General features: G+C 54.1%; 1 protein-coding gene and 1 non-coding gene across 2 annotated transcripts; both read left to right on the forward strand.

The window, feature by feature from the left end:
• The first annotated feature begins 2,418 nt into the window (after nt 1–2,418).
• FCSK (fucose kinase) lies at nt 2,419–22,283 on the forward strand. Its single transcript, XM_047710856.1, has 24 exons — nt 2,419–2,476; nt 6,628–6,731; nt 7,275–7,426; nt 8,147–8,197; nt 10,877–11,002; nt 11,333–11,405; nt 11,728–11,825; nt 12,198–12,278; nt 12,887–13,006; nt 13,190–13,361; nt 13,748–13,860; nt 14,522–14,623; nt 14,736–14,906; nt 15,382–15,446; nt 15,846–16,216; nt 16,817–17,027; nt 17,209–17,375; nt 17,467–17,688; nt 17,982–18,125; nt 18,287–18,406; nt 20,202–20,389; nt 20,475–20,574; nt 21,104–21,327; nt 21,502–22,283. Exons 2-24 carry the CDS (start codon nt 6,650–6,652, stop codon nt 21,586–21,588), a joined length of 3,240 nt encoding a protein of 1,079 aa, XP_047566812.1. The 5' UTR covers nt 2,419–2,476; nt 6,628–6,649; the 3' UTR covers nt 21,589–22,283.
• Nucleotides 6,975–7,082, forward strand: LOC125090055 (U6 spliceosomal RNA). The gene has a single exon (XR_007124163.1). It is a non-coding gene; the product is annotated as a U6 spliceosomal RNA (small nuclear RNA).
• Nucleotides 22,284–22,366: the final 83 nt, after the last annotated feature.

Consider the following 22,366-nt stretch of genomic DNA (forward strand, 5'->3'; position numbering starts at 1 on the left):
CTTCTAACCCTGCCCTACTCCTGCTTACCTCATTGCCCCCAATAAATCCTCTGCACAAGAATCCATGTCTCAGGCTCTACCTCTAGGGAGCCCAACCTAGGATATCCCTGTGGGTAGTCCTGGCTCCCAGAGGTATTTCCTGCTACCAGCAGCAGGCACGCATCTCAACTGGGATTGTACAGTTGATTGTACAATCTAGCAGATTGTACCTCCTCCAGGAAGCCCTCCTGGACCTGGGCCCTCACCCTCCTGCAGCATTTAATAAGGAAATTGGATGCCTATTCTGGCCAGGCACTGTGCTAATCCTTTTGTGTGCATTAGTGCATAATCCTCCCAACAAGCTGATTAGGCAAATACTCTTGTATTCTTACAGATGAAGAAAATAAGGCTCAGAGAGGTTGAGTGTCTTGCTCACTCAGTAAGAAAGTAACAGAAATTAAGGAGCATTTGTCTGATTTCTCACGCTCGTATTTAACCACTATACTCTGTCCTAAATTATAGTATCAGAACTTTTATTTTTGTGGGTCTATCTATCCGAGACAATGGGACTATGTATAGAGGAGAGGTATGTGTTGTATGTCTATTGCTGAAAGAGTGTGCTCAGAGCTTCATCTTATTCAAAATGTTCTGAGTATCATTGCTACTCACACTATTCCAGAGTGCCTTTGGAGCTCCCCCTTCAGTGTGCCTGCCCTAGGAAGTGGGGTGAACCCCTTTGCCTCTGAGCTCCTTGGGGCACACAGATCTCCGGAACCCCTGCCAGAGCTGCAGTTAGAGGCATCTCTGCCTTCCACTCCACTGCAGAGTGGGGATCTGCATTGCTGAGAACAGCAGCAGTGGGAGAAAGCTCATCACTTCCCTGGAGGCTTCCTGGGTTCACAGAATACAAAGAGCAGGCACTGAAGTCGGGGGTCAGACCTGGGCCAAGTGAAGAGGGGGAACAACCCCAGGGGGAGAAGACAAAGGGAAGGAGAGAGATTTGGGGGAGGAGGTGGGATAGTGGGGGCTGACTAGGAAATTGTTTATTCATTCATTTGACAAATTATTTTTAACCACCTACAATGTTCTAGGCACTGTTTTGGGGACTGAGGATACAATCATAGACAAACCAAAGACCCTGATTTAATGAGGCAACATGAGAAGAACAATAAAAAAAATCCTATTAATGATTAATAGGACTCTTTTTGATCACCTACTATGGAGTCAGGAAGTTATCTTATCCCCACAACAATGTCAGGCATTTGATACTGTTATTAACCTGTTTTACAGATGGTGACAGAGAGACACAGAGTAGCCAAGTGACTGGCTAAGGTTACGTAGAGTTTGAGCAGGGTCCCTCATCTCCTTTGAGATCAATGCCAAGGCCTCTCAGGCTCCCTACTGAGGACAGAAGATTTGGAAAGTACATTCTTGAAAGAAAAATTCAAACAGTAGCTAAGAAACTCAAGTTCTCCTTGCCCATCTTGATCCCCAGCAGTCTTCATCCTGTTATGAATACTATGTGTCCAATTACATTATTTTTTTAAAAAAGATTTTTTTATTTGAAAGACAGAGATCACAAGTAGGCAGAGAGACAGGCAGAGGGAGAGGAAGGGAAGCAGGCTCCCTGCTGAGCAGAGAGCCTGATGCTGGACTCGATTCCAGGACCCTGGGATCATGACTTGAGCCGAAGGCAGACGCTTTAACCCACTGAGCCACCCAGGCGCCCCATATACATTATTTTTGACCCGAGTGTCTTCCTGTACATATGGTTCTACGTTTTTTCTCCCTACCTTGAACACTATTCCCTATTGTACACACAGTTCTACTTATTTCTTTCTCATTGTGCATAGTATTCCATGGCATGGATGTACCCTAGAGAATAGAGAAAAAACAATTTTTCTCTATCACAAACAATGCTACCATTCACAACTTTTCCAAAAACTCCGCAGATTCTCTTCCTACTGCAGAGTTGCAAAGTTTCTTCTGGAAGGAGCCCTGTCATCAAATCCACGAAAGCACTAGCCAACTGCCAGTCCAACAGTAGCCGCTTACACTCGGGCAACAGCTGTTATTACTTTTTTTACCCCCCAAAGGGATTTTATTTTCTTCTGAGAAAAGCAGCTGCCCTAGGTCCTGGCTAGGGGTCTAAACAGACCCCAAACGAGGAACCTCGAGTCCCAGAAAAACGAGCCTGTGTCTTTAAGAAGCGTTCGTTCCTCTGGGAGTTGTAGTTTTGCTGGGCTATGGAGCCCCCTTCTCATCTAACCTCCTTTCTCGATCTGAACTCACACATCCTTTAGGCAAGTGCTGCCCTCGCCAAATCTGTGTACCCGTGCAATACAGAGCTCCGAGTCAGTTTTTTGGGGGAGGACAAGCCAGGACAAGCGGAGGGGCGAAACTACATTTCCTAGGGTGCACCGCGAGGAGGGTGGGGTTGGGGGAACAAGCGACCCGTGTTAAAGAGCCCGCGGCGCCGAACGCCCAGCAGAGGCAGGTATGTCGGTGCGTGCGGGTCCCCGCTTCGCGCGCCCCGGTCCCCCGCCACTGTTTTTCGGCCCACGCTCTCGGACCGGCAGGACCGAGCTTGGCCAGTAGCCTCCAGGTTCCCGACAGGGAAGTGTCCGAGAACTCTGCCAGCGCCCCTGGGCGTCCCCTGGCTGCAGGGGACGTCTGCTACCGGTTGGTCTGGGTTTTTTCAGTGGTACCCCTGGGACCTGGCCAGTGCCTGGCACTTGGGGACGCCTGGGACAGGGAAGGATACGGACCCCAGAGGCCCTTCACCCCTGAGGCAGGTGGGGCGCTGGATGCCAGAGCTGCTGACTGCTTTAAGGCCGTGTTTCCTGCCTTAGTTTACCCCATTTGGGCTCATCATTATGCACAAATCTCGATTACAGGACGTTTGTATAATTTACAAAGTGATTTTACTCCCAGTCAACTTCAGTTTGCCGTTTTATTTTCCAGAAGGCAAGACAGATCCCTTCATGAGCCTGTTTTGTTTTGTTTTGTTTTTACCTTTCAAGCTCAGAAATGCAAAATCCCTGCCCCACCACTCTTCCAAAAAGCATATATGAAGAGGTTTTATTATTTTGTTCTGTCCCTGGTTCCCCTTCCCTATCCAATTTTGGGACGGGGAAAATTGGCTGAGGACATTAAACTTGGCCTCAGTAGATGAAATGTTATTGAAAGTGGGCAGCATATTGGAATAGAACTCTATTCTTTTCTAACTTTTCTGTAAAAGTCAGGTATGACGGATACACTGCAGGAGAGGTGTCTTACTCCTACAGGGTGCTGAAGAACATGAACCTTGGCGTTGCACACACCTGGCCTGCCTGTACCGCTGTGTATGACTGAGCAAATCATCTCTTTCAGCCAGTTTCCTTATATTTATCATGTGTGTGATAAGATCCAATTCATAGGTCTATTGAGTGAGTCATGTGAGCTGATTATGCAATGCCCGTGGTGTTGCAAAAAAAGCACTCTCTGAACTTTAGCCACTAGTATCATTCTACCTTTTGTGTTACCATAAAATACCCTTTGGGCTGATATGGTAAAGCGTGCTGCTTCACCTAGCTTGATATCCCTAGACCTTCCCTGATTTTTTAATCTTTGGGACATCTTTGACCTGGAGAATATTTCAGAGCTAGTGTTCACTCCCACTGGCTTCAGGGTCAAGTTAAACTCTCCTGTTCCCTTTCCCTGCTGGAGAGAACTACCCCTCATTGAGCACCCCCTCTACCCCCATGCCACATTGTTTCCATTTTATTTAATACTGGCAATAGTCCTAGGAGGTTGGTATCTTTGGCTTGCAGAGATGAGCTAACCTGTTCAAAATCACACAAGAGGAGGCAGGGAGGGATGGAAACAGAGCTCCCATCCCAGGACTGATTTTCAGCTTGGGACTGCTCTTCTGACCTAAGGCTCTAGTGGGGTGCAGTCCAGATAGGCCTTCCCTCTTCCCCTCTGGCATGATCTATCACCTGTCCATGTCTCCCAGTCATTATGCTGAGACCACGGCTAGGCTCAGATTTTCTGGGTCATTGGACCCTCCTTGGGACATTTCTTCCTTGCTCCCTTTCAGCACCTTTGCTTGGGACCAAATGTCATTATCACTGTTACCTGAATTAGAATTAGAGTGACCCAGGTCCCAGACATGGCTGCAGCATCCATTAGCTTCTTTAAAGTGGAGATAATAATACTTATCCTGCAGGGGTGTTGTGAGGATAAAAAACCAAAATATCTTAACTGCGGGCCAGTGAACTCAGTCCCAGCAGCTGTTATCATTAACATTGACCTCATTTCATTATCACCTTGTATTAGTTTAGACTTTGTCACAATGGCTAATACACTCTGAGCACTTTCCATATACTTACACCTTTCATTCTTTCCTTGTTCCCACAAAGTAGGTTCAGTGTAGTGGTTAAAAGAATGGACTCTGGAGAAAAGTGTCTGGTTCATTTTGGCTATGCTACTTGCTCGCTGTGCAACCTTGGGCAAGTTACTTAATCTCTCTGTGCCTCAGTTTCTTATCTTTGAGGATGAAGATAGTACTTCCCTGACAGGAAGTTAGAGGTTCTTAGAGTGATTTTTTTTTTTTTCCTTTGAAGGTGCCAAGAGAGGGATGATATTATACTCCCCATTTTGGTTCAGGTCCTTGGAGAAGCAGAAACAAAGATGTGACTAGACTTGCAAGAGATTTATTGGGGAAGGGGGAAGAAGGGGAGGGAGCTAGAGGAGACATGGAGAGCTGTCAGGCTGCTGCCTGTGAAGGAGTACCAGAAGAAGGGAAGGAAGGAAGGAGGAAGGAAGGAGGATAGGAAGAATGTTTGACACGCTTGCAGTTCTGACAGTTCTGTTGGGTTGATGGGAACTCCAGGAACCCAGGTCGCCTTTCAGAGGATCCCCATCTTGCAGGAGTTGGTCTGTGTTCATGTCCTTGCTGCATGGAGTCATTGATGGGTTGGGAAGAGTTGGTGGAAATGTTGCTTCCATGTGAACAAGCTGGGGGCACTTGTCAGTTATACTCTCTGCTGCAGGAGGCCTGAAGGTGTTAGGGTGCCGGAGATCACACGGTAAGTTTGTGGCCAAGCTGGAGTCCCACGAGGCTCCTTTACTGGAAAGGCCAGATGGACATCTTGGGGAATGCCTTTTTCCTCAGGTGGCTGGCCAAGATCTCTAGCTCGGACTTCCCCTCTGGATTTCCCTCCTGGGCTTAGCAGGGAACAGAGCAATTTCTCTTAGTGGTGGAGGCTCTCCCTGAAAGCTGGTGGGACTGTGGGTGTTGCCAAGTGGTGGTGTCTGTCAGCCCTAACCATAGGCTTGATGGCTGCAGAGTCTGGTGTGCGAGATGCTGTTGCTGTTGGCTCTTAGTGGGAGAGTAGGCTGACTCCTGGACACACACTCTGGGCCCCCCATCATCCCTCACCATGCTCAGCTTTGGAAGTCAGAGGGAAGAGGTGGGGGGCTGCTGCTTTGTGGGACAGCACTCAGGGGACTTTTGAGGACTGTTTACACGTGGTCTTGGGGACTCAAGAGTCCGATTCACTTCCCATTTGGTAGGAGAGGAATGTTGAGGTGGGTAGGAGAGAGCGGAGCCATAGCTTTGGCCCACTTACCCTTCACTTGCTCAGAGTGCCCTAGAGAAAGATGGCTGCCAAGCGCCTTTTAGCCCCCTTCTGGCTTGGAGCTCCTGGAAGGGAAGGTCCCCTCTAAGGTCCCTGTAGTGGGCGCTGTTGGCACCCTGCCTTATCCTTTTGAACAGGTTGGTGCATCCCTCCCACTGCTACTCCCTTCTCCAGGGAATTGCCCTTGGCTTCAGGAGCCTGGGAGGTTAGAACCTTCCTCCCCTCCCCTCCCCTCCCCCTAGCTCACAGCCAATACCTGAATGATGAGTGAGACTGAATAAAGCCCTTTGCTTTCAGATGGGGACTCACTGTCAATCCCACCTTGCTCCCCTCACTCCCTCTCCTGAGGAAATCACACGCAACCAGATTGAGAAAGTTAGATACACTCACACATAACCCAGCCATCCCATACCTGGGTGTACACTGGCAGAGATGAGGTCTTACGTTCACACTCAGCCCGCACACGAATGTTTGTAGCAGCTCTTGTCCATGATTCTCCAAACCTGGAAACAGCCCAGGTGTCTTTCTATGGGTGGATGGAGACCACGGATGCCAGTCCATGCAGTGGGATACTGCTTGGCAAATAGAGAGAACTACTGGTATGCGCAGTCAACTTGGATGAATCTCAAAGGCATTATGTTGAGTGAAAGAAGCCAACCTCAAAAGATTATAGCTGAACCATAGCTACAGAGAAAAGTGTGGTTGTCAGGGGTGAAGGATGGAGAGGGGTGTGCCCAAAGGGATGGCATGCAGGATTTTTTTGGTCTTTTGAGGTTTTTTTTAGAGAGGGGGTAAGAAGAGCAGAGAGAAAAGGAGAGAGAGAATCTTAAGCAGGGGCTTGACCTCACAACCCTGAGATCGTGACCTGAGCCGAAATCAAGAGTCCAACACTTAACTGACCGAGCCACCCAGGTGGCCCCATACGTGTGTTAAAATTAATAGAACTGTGTACCAGCAGGAATCAATTTTAGGGTAAGATAATTTTTTTTTCAAAAGTTCACACACACCTTCATCTCTGTCTCAGGGAGCCCTGAACTTTGGCCAGAATGGAGCAGCCCAAGGGGGTCGATTGGACGGTCATCATCCTGACATGCCAGTACCAGGAGAGTGTTCATGTCTTCCAGACAGGTAGGGGACCCTCCCTCCCACTTTGCCTCTGATGTAGATTCCTCATCACACCCTCACAGCCCCACGAGCTGGGAGGACCTGGGTTAAAGCCCAGATTCTGCTGCTTTCTAGCCATGTGACCTCAAGACCCATCATGTCATTTTCATTGAGACTCAGTTTTTTGTGTCCATTAAATGGGACTGGTTGTACTTACTCATAGAGTTGGGTGAAGATCTAAGGAGTAGCTCCATGAAAAGCTACTAAGTGTTTGCTTTGGGAGCACGTATGTTGAAATTGGAACCACACAGAGAAGGTTAGCAATGGCTTTTCTGCAGGGCTGGCATGCAAATTTGTGCCACATTCCATTTTTCTTTTTCAAATACTGAATCATGACGTTGTACAGACGAGATGTATAGAATGTTATATGTCCATTATACCTCAGTGAAAAATAAGCTCTCCTGAGTTAACAAAGAGAAAATAGTGACTTTCAGGAGATTGGCTTTTGCTGCTCTGGACCAGGGTGGGGAGGCTGGCAGCTGGTCCCAGCTTGTGTTCTGACCCCAGAGCTGGAGGTGCGCCAGAAGCGGGAGCAGATCCCGCCTGGGACGCTGTTACTGGCCGTGGAGGACCCTGAAACACGTGTGGGGAGCGGAGGGGCCACCCTCAATGCCCTGCTGGTGGCTGCCGAACACCTGAGTGCCCGGGCAGGCTTCACGGTGAGTGCTCACAGTGTGCCCTCCTCCGGCACGCACACTGTTCAGAACAGGGATGGGGGTCACGACAGATGGTCTCCAAGGTCACCAGCTCTCTGGGGTCCATCACCTGGCCAGTTCAGCATCTGGTACCCATTTTCATACCTGTAGATTGGGCAGACTTACCAGATGCGGGGCAAGGGGGAAGGCAGGCCAGACCTTCTAGTGGTTCTAGAACATTGGAGCCAGGATCTCAGAATTAGCCTTTCCAGCTTCTCTTGAAAACTTCCATCTTGCTCTCCTGGCCTCTCTTTCCCCTGTGACAACTGTTTGCCGGAATTGGGATAGAGCTGCCCTCTTTGTGCAGGGCACGGGGGTCAGTGTTCCCACTGGGGCCATGTCCCCGCCCCCCCACCCCTGCCACAGCCCCTTCACTCAGCCACCTTGCCTTCATGGCTCCCTGACTTACCGTGAGTAACCCCGCTAACCTCACATTCTTGCCTATAGATTCTCCTAAAAAATAGGGGCAGAGGGGTGGCCCAGGTGGAAGGCCTCTAGGCTCCCTCATCCAGAAGGGGCCAGGGCCACCCCTTGCCTGCCTATGGCCATTGGTCCTGACCTTGTCTTTTCTTCCTTTGGTACCTGAGTGAATTTGTGTTGGGGTCTTTCCCTGGACAAGAGGACAGCATCCTTGGGTACCGTCCGCCAAGGCTTCTGTAAATGGGGCTCTTGCACTTTTGACAGGTGGTCACATCTGATGTCCTGCAGTCGGCCCGGATCCTCATCCTGCACATGGTTAGTAGGGGGCTGCGCATTTCTGCAGGGGCCGTGCTGAAGGCTGGAGCCATCAGTCCCTGGGTTAGATAGTTGTTTTATCTTTGTGTTTGTGCAAGGTGCTCATTGGGCAAATCCAGAAGAATCAGAGTCAGAATTGGTCCGAGTGTCCAGAAATAGGGAACAGGCTGAATATAAGCGGCGCTTGTATTGTTGTGATTATTATGATTTAGAAGTCCAGCCAACTCTACGCACTGGCCTGGACAGAGACTGAACTGGTCTATGACCTTGGATGAGTCACTTGACCCTTTCTTTCTAGGCCTTAGTTCCCTCATCTGTAAAAAAAGGGTGTGCCAGTTTCTACTTCACGTGGAAGTGCTGAGATGATCCATGCAGATGCTAAAACAGGACCTGGCCTGGCTCGCTCTGAGCATTCAGGGAGTGTGTTTTCATTGTTTACTGGGAAGAGCCAGCCACGTAACTTTATATAAAATGACTTCAGCTTTTTTTTTTTTTAAGATTTTATTTATTTATTTGACAGAGAGAGCACAAGCAGGGGAAGTGGCAGACAGAGAGGGAGAAGCAGGCTCCCCGCAGAGCAGGGAGCCCTATGCAGGGCTTGATCCCAGGACCCTGAGATCATGACCTGAGCCAAAATCAAGAGTCAGGGGGCACCTGGGTGGCTCAGTGGGGGGCACCTGGGTGGCTCAGTGGGTTAAGCCGCTGCCTTCGGTTCAGGTCATGATCCCAGGTCCTGGGTTCGAGCCCCACATCGGGCTTTCTGCTCAGCAGGGAGCCTGCTTCCTCCTCTCTCTCTGCCTGCCTCTCTGCTTACTTGTGATTTCTCTCTGTCAAATAAATAAGTAAAATCTTTAAAAAAAAAAAAATCAAGAGTCAGTCACTTAACCAACTGAGCTATCCAGGCGCCCCTTGTTTAGATTTTTAAAAAAGTAATCTCTTCACCCGACAGGGTGCTCTAATTTACAACCCCGAGTTCAAGAGTTGCACGCTCTACCAACTGAGCCAGTCAAGTGCCCTTTTATTATTATTTTTAAAGATTTTATTTTATTTATTTGACAGGCAGAGATAACAAGTAGGCAGAGAGGCAGGCAGATAGAGAGAGAAGTGGAAGCAGGCTCCTGGCTGAGCAGAGAGCCTGATGCTGGGCTCGATCCCAGGGCTCTGGGATCACGACCCGAGCTGAAGGCAGAAGCTTTAACCCATGAGCCACCCAGGTGCCCCTCAAGTGCCCTTTTTTTTTTTTTTAAAGATTTTATTTATTTATTTGACAGAGAGAGATCACAAGTAGACGGAGAGGAAGGCAGAGAGAGAGAGGGAAGCAGGCTTCTTGCTGAGCAGAGAGCCCGATATGGGACTCGATCCTAGGACCCTGAGATCATGACCTGAGCCGAAGGCAGCAGCTTAACCCACTGAGCCACCCAGGCGCCCCCATCAAGTGCCCTTTTAATTGGAATTTTGATTAAGATGAATACAGATCCACGTGCAAGAAATAATACAAAGAGGGGCGCCTGGGTGGCTCAGTGGGTTAAGCCTCTGCCTTCAGCTCAGGTCATGATCTCAGGGTCCTGGGATCAAGCCCCACATCGGGCTCTCTGCTCGGCAGGGGGCCTGCTTCTCCCTTCTCTCTGCCTGCCTATCTGTCTACTTGTGATCTCTCTCTCTGTCAAATAAATAAATAAAAATAAAAATAAATAAAAAATAAATAATACAAAAAGAAGCCTCTGCCAACTTTGCCCAGATTTTTCCAGTGGTAATATTTTCGAGATCTGTAATGTAATCACAGCTAGGATATTGACATTGATATAATTCCCAGTCTTTCCCCCCGGTTTTACTTGTAGTTGTGTGTGTGTCTGTGTGTGTTAAGTTCTGTTGTCTCCACCTGCTCATTATCTCATTAAAAAATGAAAAATCTGAAAGGATACAACTCAAAATGAGGGCAATGGCTATTATCCCTGAGGAATTGTCTTATTTTTGCAGATTTGCACTTTCTAATTTTTCACCATAATCATGTAATTGAAAACGTTATAAGAAAAGACTCTGGGGGTGCCTGGGTGGCTCAGTGGGTTAAGCCTCTGCCTTTGGCTCAGGTCATGATCTTGGGGTCCTGGGATGGAGCCCCACATTGGGCTCTCTGCTCAGTGGGGAGCCTGTTCCCCCGCCTGTCTCTCTGCTTACTTGTGATCTTTGTCTGTCAAATAAATAAATAAAATATTTTTTTAAAAAAAGTTCTGAAAAAAAAAAAGAAAGAAAGAAAGGTCTCTGATGAGGCCCTGGGTGGTTCAGTCAGTTAAGCATCTGCCTTCTGCTCAGGTCATGGATCCCAGGGTTCTGGGATTAAGCCCCCACTTCAGGCTCTCTGCTCAGAGGGGAGTCTGCTTCTTCCTCTCCCTCTGCCTCTCCTTGTGCTCTCTCTCTCTCAAATAAATAAAAAAAAAAAAAAAGAGAAAACGCATTTCACATTAAGATTTTAAGTAATCTGTACACCCAGTGTGGGGCTTGAACTCACGATCCTGAGATCAAGAGTTGCATGCTCCACAGACTAAGCCAGCCAGGGGCCTGAGAAAATGTACATTGTAAAAAGTCTTCTAGCTTAATGGCTTCCTGCCTGGCACAGCTGATAGGGTGTCCCCAGGCTCTCTGCCCTGAGGGTTCTTTCTCTTGTGGCTGCTCCCTCCCTAGGGCCGAGATTTCCCTTTTGAGGACTGTGGCCGGGCCTTCACCTGCCTCCCTGTTGAGAACCCCAAGGCTCCGGTGGAGGCCGTGGTCTGCAACCTGGACTGCTTGCTGGACATCATGAGCCATCGGGTGAGGCTGGCGGTGGTCATGGGGCCTCACCCCAGAGAGAGCCACGGCTCTCCCACAGCACCCCCAGCTATGCCATCTGTGCTGGTGCAGACAGGAGATGCCAGGAGGAACGGCTCTGGGGGTGCCCAGACCTAGAGCTTCAGGAAGTTAGTCTGGGCCATGCCGGTGGAGAGGTGGTGTCCCCCTCAGAGTAGAGGGAAGGACTGGCCTCGGCACCACTGGTCGGGGGAGGCCCAGCAGCCAGAGTCCTCCTGGACAGGCCACCACTGGGTTGTGTGGGAGCAGAGAGCTGGGCCAGGCCACCGGCTCCATGCTCTCTCTCCTCCACAGCTGGGCCCGGGCTCCCCGCCAGGTGTGTGGATTTGCAGCACCGACATGCTGCTGTCTGTGCCTCCGAACCCAGGTGAGCCTGAGAAGGCTTGGGACTGCCTACCCTAGCCACAGCCAGCCACCTTTCTTCACGTGGTCTCTGGGCTTCCCTTCCCCCTCTGGTTAGAGAATGGAGACACCCCACCCTGCCCCTTCGGCCCTGCAGGGCTCTGTGGAAGAATTTTGGGAGGGCAGGTGTTATCATTCTCCCAGAGGAATGTCCATTGTCTTCGGAGACCATGTTCCCTATAGAGGTATCTGGATGCCCCTGCCCAGAGCTCTTGCCTCCTCCTGGCTGGAGCCCTGTGTCTTGGGTTGGGGGGCCCCAGGGACCTGCCTGACTGCCTCACTCACAGGGATCAGCTGGGACAACTTCCGGGGAGCCAGAGTGATTGCCCTTCCGGGGAGCACGGCCTATGCCCAGAACCATGGTGTTTTCCTCACTGATGCCCAGGTAGTGCCCCTGCGACAGTGGTGTGGGCCACTGAACCATCTGGGTTGGCCTCCTGGACCTGTGTTCAGGGAAGCCGCTCATCCTGGGCTTTCTGACGTGGTGTGGATTGGGAACAGTTCTCCTGCAAACAGCCCCTGTGCTCACTTAGTTGGCTTCTGCTGGGTGCTGCGCTCGGGCTCAGGCGGTGAAGACTTTCAGAGCCTGCCCTCTACCGTCCGGGGGTGGGAGTGTCGGCGCTCAGGCGTCCCCCCTCCCTGCTCCCCCCAGCACACTGGGACCTGCTTTTCATTGGGAGAACACCTTGCGGTCCCTGCCCGGCTGGTCCTCCCTTGCTGTTTGCCCTAACTCTGTTCTCTTCCCCGCCCCACGCAGGGCTTCGTTTTGGACATTTACTACCAGGGCACCGAGGCAGAGATACAGCGGTGTGCCAGGCCGGATGGGCGGGTGCCACTGGTACGGCTGCTAGACCCATGCTGGGGGCTTTGGAGGCCTTCTGGGATGAGGCAGGGAGTGTTTGCCTTCCCGCTCAGGGCAGAGCTCCACTCCTTCCTGAAGATTCTGGGGCAGGCCAGAACCAGAAGCTGAGTAAGATCTAGAACTAGTGTTCAGGGGTGCAAGTAGAGCTAGAATCTGAGGAAGGTGTGGCCTTGGAATTCAGGGTCTGGTCTCGAACCAGAATGTGGGTAATTTCGGGAAGCATTTGGGAGGAAGTCTAGAATCTGACTTGGGGGATGCTTTTAGAATGAAAGACAAGGATAGGACTGTTGGGTAAGGGTTTGGGACTGGACCTCGAGGAAGATAGGAAACTATTTCTCGTTCTCTATCTCTAGTTCAGGAAGGCCTGAAAATTGAATGTGCCTGTTGAGGGGTCCCTGAGTGGGAGCCCCTCCCAGTAAGCCTGGAGCCTGGGTGCTGGAGTGGCCCAGACACAAAGGACCCTGCCCGGTGTGGCAGCCAACCTTGCCTGGCCCGTCTGCATGGGCCTTCCCATACCCTTCCCAACTCAGGCCCAAGCCTGGCCCCAGCATACCCTGCTCCCCACCTGACCCTGACCTCTTCAGGTGTCCGGGGTCGCCTTCTTCTCTGTGGAGACAGCTGAGCACCTCCTGGCCACCCATGTGAGCCCACCCTTGGATGCCTGCACCTACATGGGCTTGGACTCCGGAGCCCGGCCTGTCCAGGTGACCAGGGGTGTGTGTGGGCTGGGTTCCCCAGGCCTTGGATAGACACCCTGACACTGGCTGCCTCATTGCATGGCCTTGGGCCAGTCCCTTTCTCTCTCTGGGTCGGTGTCACTGGGAGTGAGACTCCCCAGCTCAGCCCAGGAACCTTCCCAATAGCTGTGTTTCCTACCCCTGCCCCAGCTGTCTCTCTTTTTTGACATCCTGCTCTGCATGGCCCGGAACGTGAACAGGGAGGATTTCCTGGTGGGGCAGCCCCCGGAGATGGGGCAAGGTGACTCGGACGGCACAGGTTATTTGCAGGCTGCCCGGGCTGAGCTGTGGAGGGAGCTTCGCGATCAGCCCCTCACCATAGGTGGGTACTGCCACTCGGCTCTCTGGGGCCGGGAGACCACAGGAGTGAGGGCCCCTCGATGAGGTGGCTTCCTGCCCGGACCCCAGGCTCCCAGACCAGGCAGGCCCAGTGCCTGCCGGACAATGACCCTCTCCCAGTCCAGAACCCATAACTCTCTTCCCTTCTCCTTTGTTTCATTCCCGGGCTCCATTCGAAGTCTTTCTGCTCCTAGCTGGATGACCTGGACAGGTGCTGAGCCTTTCTGGATTCCCACTTCCCCAGGGGCACAGTGGGCTCATTGGCCTGCCTGCCTTCCCGGGGCCTGATGATGTGTGTTCCGGTGGGAGGCCTGGCTGGCATCTGCCCCAGCAGGCACGAGGTTGGGGTCTGTCCTTGTATCTTTACAGCTTATGTCCCTGACGGCAGCTACAGCTACCTGAGCAACTCGGCCAGTGCGTTCCTGTGCAGCCTCACGTTCCCAGGGGCTCCCAGGGCCCGGGTAGTGCACTCCCAGGTGGAGGTAAGACCTGCCCGGGGCAGGGGGCGGCAGAAGTGCCTGCCAGGGTACCTGCGGACAGGTGGGGCGGGGGCTTCAGAAAAGGAAAGGGATAGCTCGTGCTTGGAACAGACCATCTACGAGTGTAGGCGCGATTATTCTCATCGTTCACATGAGGCACTGGAGGCTCAGAGAGGTTAAGTGTCTTGCTTAAAGCCACAGAGCCCAGGAGCGGCCAGGTCTGCCTGACTGAGAAACCAGAGAAAACTCACTCCACGCCTTCTGTGGGGTCTGCTTGGGGAGACAGGCACATTTGAGGCGACAGGCCAGGGTCAGTGCCGTGGGCTGAGGAAGCAGGCAGGGAGAGCTCACAAGTGGCCCTCAGGGTGGCAGGGGTGGGGGTGGCTAGACAGGTGGGAGAGGATTCCTGGGAGAGCTGTCATGGGGGACCTCTGTCAAGGAGGGCAGATTTGGTCTGGGGGAGAAGGCGGGCAGAGTGTGCCACTAGGGGCCAGCGTGGACAAGGGGTGAGGGGAGCTGGCCTGAAGTTGGGGCCAGGGTAGAGGGATCTGGCTGGCCATCAGGCTTGGGTAGCAGCGGGAATTCTGGCCAGAGCCTTGGATGCTCAAGGGGGTTGGGCAGTCCTGGGCTTGGGGCTCTCATGACCTCCTCCCTGGCTTCACAGGAGCTGGAGCTCCTGGGCAGTGGCAGCTCTGTGGTCAGCTGCCTGCTGGAGGGCCCCGTCCAGCTGGGTGCTGGGAGTGTCTTGCAACACTGCCACCTTCAGGTGAGGCCAGGGAGCGGGGCAGAGGGAGGGCAGGGCTTCAGGGGCCCGGGTCCAGAGTGGACTGGTGGGGGTACCAAGGGCTGTGCTGGGATGCCTGCCTTCTCTTTTCCAGGGCCCCGTTCACATCGGCACTGGTTGCCTTGTGAGTGGCCTGGACACAGCGCAGTGCAAGGCCCTGCGTGGCTTGGAGCTGCACGATCTTGTCCTGCAGGGACACCACGTGCGGCTGCATGGTGCCCCAGGCCGTGTATTCACCCTCGTTGGCCGTCTAGACAGCTGGGAGGTAGGTGTCCTCCCCACCTCCCTCATCACCCGCCGTAAGGCTTTGGGGAGCCCTGAGCATCCCAGCCCGGCTCCTATGCCGCTGTGAGTGTCTCTAAGCCCTGGCCTGAGGGACAGGGGTGAGGAGGGTGTGGTTGGTAGTCTCAGCAGGCCTTTCCCTCCTCCCTCCTTGCCTGCTGTGTGGCGGGCCGGGTGGGGATTTTTATGACCATGTTGTGGGCCAGATGCTGAGGTTCAGAGAGGGTGGTGGCCCACCTTGGACTGCAGAGCCAGTTATGGTCGATGGGCCTAGAAACAGGTTTCCACTCTGAGTTCCTGGAACCAGGGCAGGAGCATTGAGGCTCCAGAGCTTGGCGCATTGTTTCAGAACTTGCTTGTGTATGTGCCCGTCTCTTTTCCTGTCCCTTCTGGCCTTAGTGTCCCTCACCCCTTCCTGTCGCCCCCGATGCCCTGACTGCCTCCTCCTCTTCCCCCAGAGGCAGGGGACAGGAACGTATCTCAACATGTCCTGGAGTGAATTCTTCCAGAAGACAGGTGTTCGGTAATGTGGGTGGCCCCAATGGGCCTCCATGCGGCAGCCAGGGAGGCTGCCTCTCTGGGGCTCATCCCTGCCCTTGCTCCTGCCCCACAGAGCCACACCCACCCCTCCAACGATCCCTGGGGCCTGGGGTAGTTTGGGGCAGCCTGATTTGCCTCAGCATCTTCCTGGGCAACTCCAAATTCCTGGCTCTGCTCAGGCTTTGGGATTTTGTTCATTGGTCTAGGAAAGTAGGCAAGGCAGCTGGGCCTCCTTCTCTGAATTGTCCACTTGGGCTGCCTCCGGTGGAGTTTGTCCTGTCCCCATGAATGAGCCTGCTCCCAGCTGACAGGCAGGCAGGGCTTGGTGACCAGGCAGGAGCCCTGGCTTCCCCCCTGCTAATGTGCCTTTTCCTCACATCAGGGACTGGGATCTGTGGGATCCAGACACTCCCCCTGCAGAACGTTGCCTTCTTAGTGCCCGCCTCTTTCCTGTGCTCCACCCCTCGAGGGCCTTGGGGCCCCAGGACTTGCTGTGGATGCTGGACCCCCAGGAGGATGGGGGCAAGGCCCTACGGGCCTGGCGGGCCTGTTGGCGTCTGTCCTGGGAGCAGCTGCAGCCGTGTCTGGACCGGGCTGCCGTACTGGCCTTCCGCCGGGACCTGTTCTTCTGCCAGGCCCTGCGTAAGGCGAGGCGAGTGCTGGAGGCTCGGCAGGACCTTAGCCTGCGCCCGCTGATCCGGGCCGCTGTCCGAGAGGGCTGTCCTGGGCCCCTGCTGGCCACGCTGGACCAGGGTGAGTGTACTGGAAAGCCCGTCCCGCCGTCACCTGCCCTCTGGGTCATCAGTCTGAGGGCACTAGGGAGCCAGGAGACTTTAAAGCAGGGGAGAGACGCAGTAGAGTGTACTTGTAACTTTGTGGGAAGTTTCATCCCTGTCCGTGGGGAGTTTGGTGAGAGGCTGAAGCCTAGGACTGAGCCTCTGGGTCCTTGGGGCATCAGCAAACCCTTCGTGTTTTACAGTGGGTTGGGATGTGGTTGGCTCCATCTGGAGGCCCAGGCACACAGGCTAGGGGCTCAGCCTTAGCCTCATGGGCAGACCTCATTATTCCCATTTAAGGCGGTTGGGGGTAGGGCTGAGAGTAAACCCAGGTGGTCTTACCTGGAAGCCTGAGCTCCCAACCGCTGGGGACATCCCGGGTGAGGGGTGAAGAGGCACATCTGGGATAGGACTGATGAGAAGAACTTTCCCAGGCAGCAAGGAGGGGAATGTTCATGGGCAAGGACACATCTTGGGCAAAAGTGAAGAGGTATGAGGGACCTGGAGTGTTTGAGGATGGCCAAGTAGTCTTCGGGGGCAGAACCCTCCCCCACAACACTGACTCCTGATTTCTCAGTTGCAGCTGGTGCGGGAGACCCTGGTGTGGCAGCCCGGGCTCTGGCCTGTGTGGCCGATGTCCTGGGCTGCATGGCGGAGGGTCGAGGAGGCTTACGGAGCGGGCCAGCTGCCAACCCTGGGTGGATGCAGCCCTTCTCGTACCTGGAGTGTGGAGACCTGGCGGGAGGTGTGCAGGCGCTGGCCCAGGAGCGGGACAAGTGGCTGACCAGGTGGGTGCTAATGACATCAAGACCTTTGGAGAGGTCCCTGGCCATCCTTGGAGGTGGAGACCCACAGGGAGGTGGGGCGTCTTCCTACCCAGGTTACCCAGAGCAGTCGGGTCCCCAAGCCCAGACAGTCCATTCTCAACTTGGGGCTGCGTGCCAGCCTATCTCCCTGCCCTCTTGGCAGGCCGGCCTTGCTGGTGCGAGCTGCCCGCCACTATGAGGGAGCCGGGCAGATTCTCATCCGCCAGGCTGTGATGTCAGCCCAGCACTTTGTCTCCACGGAGCCGGTAGAGCTGCCAGCACCCGGGCAGTGGGTGGTGGCCGAGTGCCCGGCTCGTGTGGATTTCTCTGGTGAGCCCCACAGGGGTGGGGGTGAGGGTAGCCACCCCAGAGTTAGGCTCGCAGCCCTTGTGACCCACTTGGTCTTGTCCAATTGCTGAAGGTGGCTGGAGTGACACGCCACCCCTTGCCTATGAGCTCGGTGGGGCAGTGCTGGGTTTGGCTGTGCGAGTGGATGGCCGCCGGCCCATCGGGGCCAGGGCACGCCGCATCCCGGAGCCTGAGCTGTGGCTGGCAGTGGGGCCTCGGCAGGACAAGATGGCCATGAAGATGGTATGCTGGAGCCTGGATGACCTGCAGGATTACTGCCAGCCCCATGCCCCAGGTCAGGGCACTTGTGACATCTACAGGTGGGGATGGCACTCGTGGCCAGCTGAGGGCTGGGGGCAGAAACTTGGAGACTCTGCAGGCCACAGAGATCTGGCCTGAGGGTGAGCCGGTCTGGTGGAGGAGCCCCGAAGTCATCAGAGGGCCTTTTATGACTTAGAGATGGGGCCTACAATACTGCTGGGCTTTTGTCCCCCGGTGAGCCCCATGTGGGGCTGGGCAGTCATGGAGGTGGCTTGGGGTATCTGCTTCTACCCTTGGAGACCAAATTCCTTGCTGGTCCCTTTGCAGGGGCTCTGCTGAAGGCAGCCTTCATCTGTGCGGGGATTGTGCATGTCGGCTCCAAGCTTTCGTTGAGAGAGCAGCTGCTGCAGACCTTCAGGGGAGGCTTCGAGCTGCACGCCTGGTCTGAGCTGCCCCACGGCTCTGGTCTTGGTGAGCGGGTCTTGTCTCCCTGCTGCCCACCGGTTGCATCCCCAACCCCCGGCCTCCCCTCTGATCCCTGCCCCAACCTCTGCCCAGTGGAGGGAGTGGGTGGGGCAGGCCGGGCCGGGCAGGGCTGTCTCATGCCTGGTGTCTTCCTCGGCACCCTGCAGGCACGAGCAGCATCCTGGCAGGCGCAGCCCTGGCTGCCTTGCAGAGGGCCGCGGGCCGGGTGGTGGGCACCGAGGCCCTGATCCATGCAGTGCTGCACCTGGAACAGGTGCTCACCACAGGTATGGGACTGCCCTGGGGCAGGAGGGAGGTCACAGGCATTTCTCCGAGGCCCTCCAGGGGCTCCCTGAACTTGCAGACAGCCATGTAACGGTACTACTTAAAGTGGCTACAGTGTCCTTCTTACTACCCTGACCTTTTTTTTTTTTTTTTAAAGATTTTATTTGTTTATTGGACAGAGAGAGATCACAAGTAGGCAGAGAGGCAGGCAGAGAGAGAGGAGGAAGCAGGCTCCCCACCAAGGAGAGAGCCCGATGTGGGGCTCGATCCCAGGACCCTGGGATCATGACCTGAGCCGAAGGCAGAGGCTTTAACCCTCTGAGCCACCCAGGCGCCCCACTACCCTGACCTTTTATGGTTGGTTTTCAATTTGAGATGTTTCAACCTCCAAGGGCCTGATGCTTTAGGAGCACCTGCTAAGTGACGGATTCGGTGCTATAGCTTTCATGTGTCTTACTAGGTACCCGTTATACCCAGTGCTAGTCCTCATGATTCTGTCTTCACCAAGGGCTGTCCCTCAGGGTGGGGCTGGGCAAAGGTGGGTTCGGAATAGGGGATAGAACTTTAAACTTGTCTTCTGGACACATGTGCCCCCCACTACCATATGCGGGGGGCGCAGAGGGCCCAATACATGGCTGTGATCATAATGGAATGTTACTGGCACCTTCCTCCCCAACACTACCATGGCCCCTTGGAATCCATGCACAAGGGAGAGCAGCTGAAGGTTTGTCTTACTCCAGATCCTATGGCACTCTGGTCACCTCCGGATGCAGGGCCTCACCTGCAGGACCCTGGGAAGGAAGCTGGATGCCTGACTATGGCATCTTCTCTGGCTACTTTGTAGCCCACCCTCCTCCCTTCACTGCCATGATTCACACCCCAGAAAGGGTAGTCATTAGCAGAGTGGGGGGAGGGGGCTTTTCACTTTCCTTCTGAGGTGTACCATCCAAATCCTTCATTTAGCCAACTGACAATTTGTTAAGTATCCACTCTATGTTGGGCCTTGGGGATAAAATGAGCAAGTGAGCAAAAACAGGGTTCTTGCCCTCAGAAATCCTATCACCTACTGAGACAGACCTTAATCAATAACCACTCAAATGAACGTATCATTATACACTGTGCTGAGTGCTCTGAAGGAGAGGGGTGCTGGTAAAGAGTTCTTGACACTGGGGGCCTGACGCCAACCGCCATGTCTTGGCTGTAAAGTTTCAGATGCTTCCTGCCATTGGCATTTTGTACTTTAAAATCCTTGTAGGCCCTTCCCCAGATGTGAAAGGCCTATCAGAATTCTCTCAAATAGTGTTACTTTTTTATAGCTGCAAGAGGAGATCCATACTGTTCATTGCTAAAGCAGGATGTGAACAAGCTCTTTCAAGTTCAGTGATGATGCTGGAAGCTGGTTTCTAACCTCAGCACTCTATTAGAAAAGACAGGGTGCGGAGGCCCGCTTGGCTGCTGGGAAGGTCTTATGTCATCTCTCCTGGAGGGGACGAGTTTATCATTAGGGCTTACCCTCTGATATGCTTTACCCAATTCCACTTACAGTTAGGTCTGCAACAGAACTCAGGCCTTGTGAGTTCCAAGCTTGGCTCCAGAGTGAAACCCTCTCCCCTTGCTGGGCTTGTCCTTTTCCCAGGTCTGGGGGCAGAAGCTGCACAGCTAACCTGGCCCAGCCTGAGTTGGGGGAAGCTGTCTTCCCACCTGGTCCCTGCCCGGGTTGTAGGGCTGGGAGCCCGGGCTGGGAGACAGAAGTTGAGCCAGATAGGCTCCAAAAGTGATGGGATGCTGGGCTTGCAGGAGGTGGCTGGCAGGACCAAGTGGGTGGCCTAATGCCTGGCATCAAGGTGGGGCGCTCCCGGGCTCAGCTGCCACTGAAGGTGGAGGTGGAAGAGATCACGGTGCCTGAGGGCTTTGTCCAGCAGCTCAATGACCACCTGCTGCTGGTGTACACTGGCAAGACCCGGTTGGCACGGAATCTGCTGCAGGTGAGCCCTGGCCCCAGGAGGGAGGGAGGCAGGCAGCATCGGCTGGGCCCACATCCTTACTGCCTCCCTCCTGCCCCATCTGCAGGATGTGCTGAGGAACTGGTATGCCCGGCTGCCTGCCGTCGTACAGAATGCCCACAGCCTAGTGCAGCACACCGAGGAATGTGCTGAAGCCTTCCGCCAAGGTGAGGTCCTTCTTGTTGGGTCTCAGGGCACTGGGAGTGAGTACCTTGTCACCTGTGGGTCTGAGGTCAGGAGCCTTTGCAGGCTTGGCTCAGACCCCATATATGAGGCTCCTGGAGACAGAAGTCTACTGTCTCCTCTGTGGGGTCTCACACTTAGGTGGGAGCCCTATCTTAAGATAACACTTGCATCACGAGGCAGGCCTCTAGCTGCACTGACCAGGCAGCAGACTGGGAAGGAGGCTCAGCCCCATTGTTGAGTTCCAGAGTCAGTGGATCAGGGTTCCATGTGTGTGGCCACAGTTGACTGAATACTGTATTGGGCCCCATGCCAGCCGCTCTATGCACCTTTAGTCCTCAAACAACCCTGTGTGGTGGGCTTCAGCACTCCTGTTTCCAGCCAGGACTGGACCTACGTTTTTAACCATGACACTGGTTAAATAGTGCCTCTTGGCACCTCATTCCGTCTACATATGGGTGTTGAAGGAATATCCTGGCTCAGGCAGGCCACTCCTCTCTGTCCTCTATCCAGGGAGCCTGCCTCTGCTGGGCCAGTGCCTGACCTCATACTGGGAACAAAAGAAGCTCATGGCTCCAGGCTGTGAGCCCCTGGCTGTGCGGCGTATGATGGATGTCCTGGCCCCCCACGTACATGGCCAGAGCCTGGCAGGGGCAGGTGGCGGGGGTTTTCTCTATCTGTTGACCAAGGAGCCGCGGCAGAAGGAGGCTCTGGAGGCTGTCCTGGCCAAGACTGAGGTACCTGTGTTGGGGGTGTGGTTACTGGTGGGGGACAGGAGCCCTCACTGTGGCCCACCACTAAGCAGGGGCTACAGCTGTAAGTCCCCCGACCACCTAGCAGCATGAAGTTTGTGGCCTGATACCTGCTCAGAGCCTCCTATTCTCTGAACACCTCCTGTCCTTTGCTCCCAGGGCCTCGGGAACTACAGCGTCCACCTGGTAGAAGTGGACACTCAGGGCCTGAGCCTGCAGCTACTGGGTGGTGAGACCTCAACCTGATGCTCCTTCCCAGAAGGCTTGTCTCTCTGTAAGAGGAGAAAACCTGGAGCTACAGCAGCCCTGCCCTTCCTTCCCCCATGGGAGTGTCAGCCTTCTACTCTCTACCCAGCCCTTTGCAAACCTGCTCCCAAAGCCAGCCAGCCACCGGGAGCTGGGGCCCAGCCCTTTCTGGAGCTTGGGAATGGATGGTGCCTGGGAATAGGACTGTGACCTTCTGGTTGACTGTGGCCTAGGCTTGGCCTCTGCTCCATCTGGACATAGGAAAGTCCTAAGCTCAGTGTCCCTTGTGGCCTTTACAAAGGCCCACCTTGGGCCTTGGCCTCCTTATTCTCCATGAGGGCCTGGAAAAAGGATGACCAGCTTTAGCAGATAGCCTGGGTCCCTTGGTTAAGGTCAACCCTGAAAAGGCTCTCTGAGGCATTTCCTGTGGCCTTCCTTAGAGGTCAGGCATTTGCCTGAGAAGAGACTTCCTGTTCAACACTCATTCCTAGGCTGACTTGATGGGGGAGGCGGAACAGGGGTGTGGGTCCATACTCCTGTTTGTGGCCATGAGCCAATGCGGTCTTAACAGAAAGTCACGGCTAATAGAGGCCTTAACCATCAACACTACGGATGATGCCACATGACCCAGTGCCTATGGGCAGTTGGTTCTCAGGATTGCAACCTTCTTGGAATAAATTTTCTCTGCCCTTCCAGGCTGTTTTCATAAAGCTCTTTTTTTCCCCTGCCAGGAGTAATTCCCACTTGCCTTGGCACTGTGGGCAACTGCCCCTGAGAT

This window comes from Lutra lutra, chromosome 17 (genome assembly GCF_902655055.1).
Source record: "Lutra lutra chromosome 17, mLutLut1.2, whole genome shotgun sequence".
Taxonomy (NCBI): domain Eukaryota; kingdom Metazoa; phylum Chordata; class Mammalia; order Carnivora; family Mustelidae; genus Lutra; species Lutra lutra.

Coding starts and splice junctions, on each gene's coding strand:
- FCSK (XM_047710856.1), top strand. CDS start 6,650: ATGGAGCAGCCCAAGGGGGTCGATTGGACGGTCATCATCCTGACATGC. Junction 17,376..17,466: donor GGCTCGTGTGGATTTCTCTG/GTGAGCCCCACA, acceptor CAATTGCTGAAG/GTGGCTGGAGTGACACGCCA. Junction 20,390..20,474: donor TGGCACGGAATCTGCTGCAG/GTGAGCCCTGGC, acceptor CCCCATCTGCAG/GATGTGCTGAGGAACTGGTA.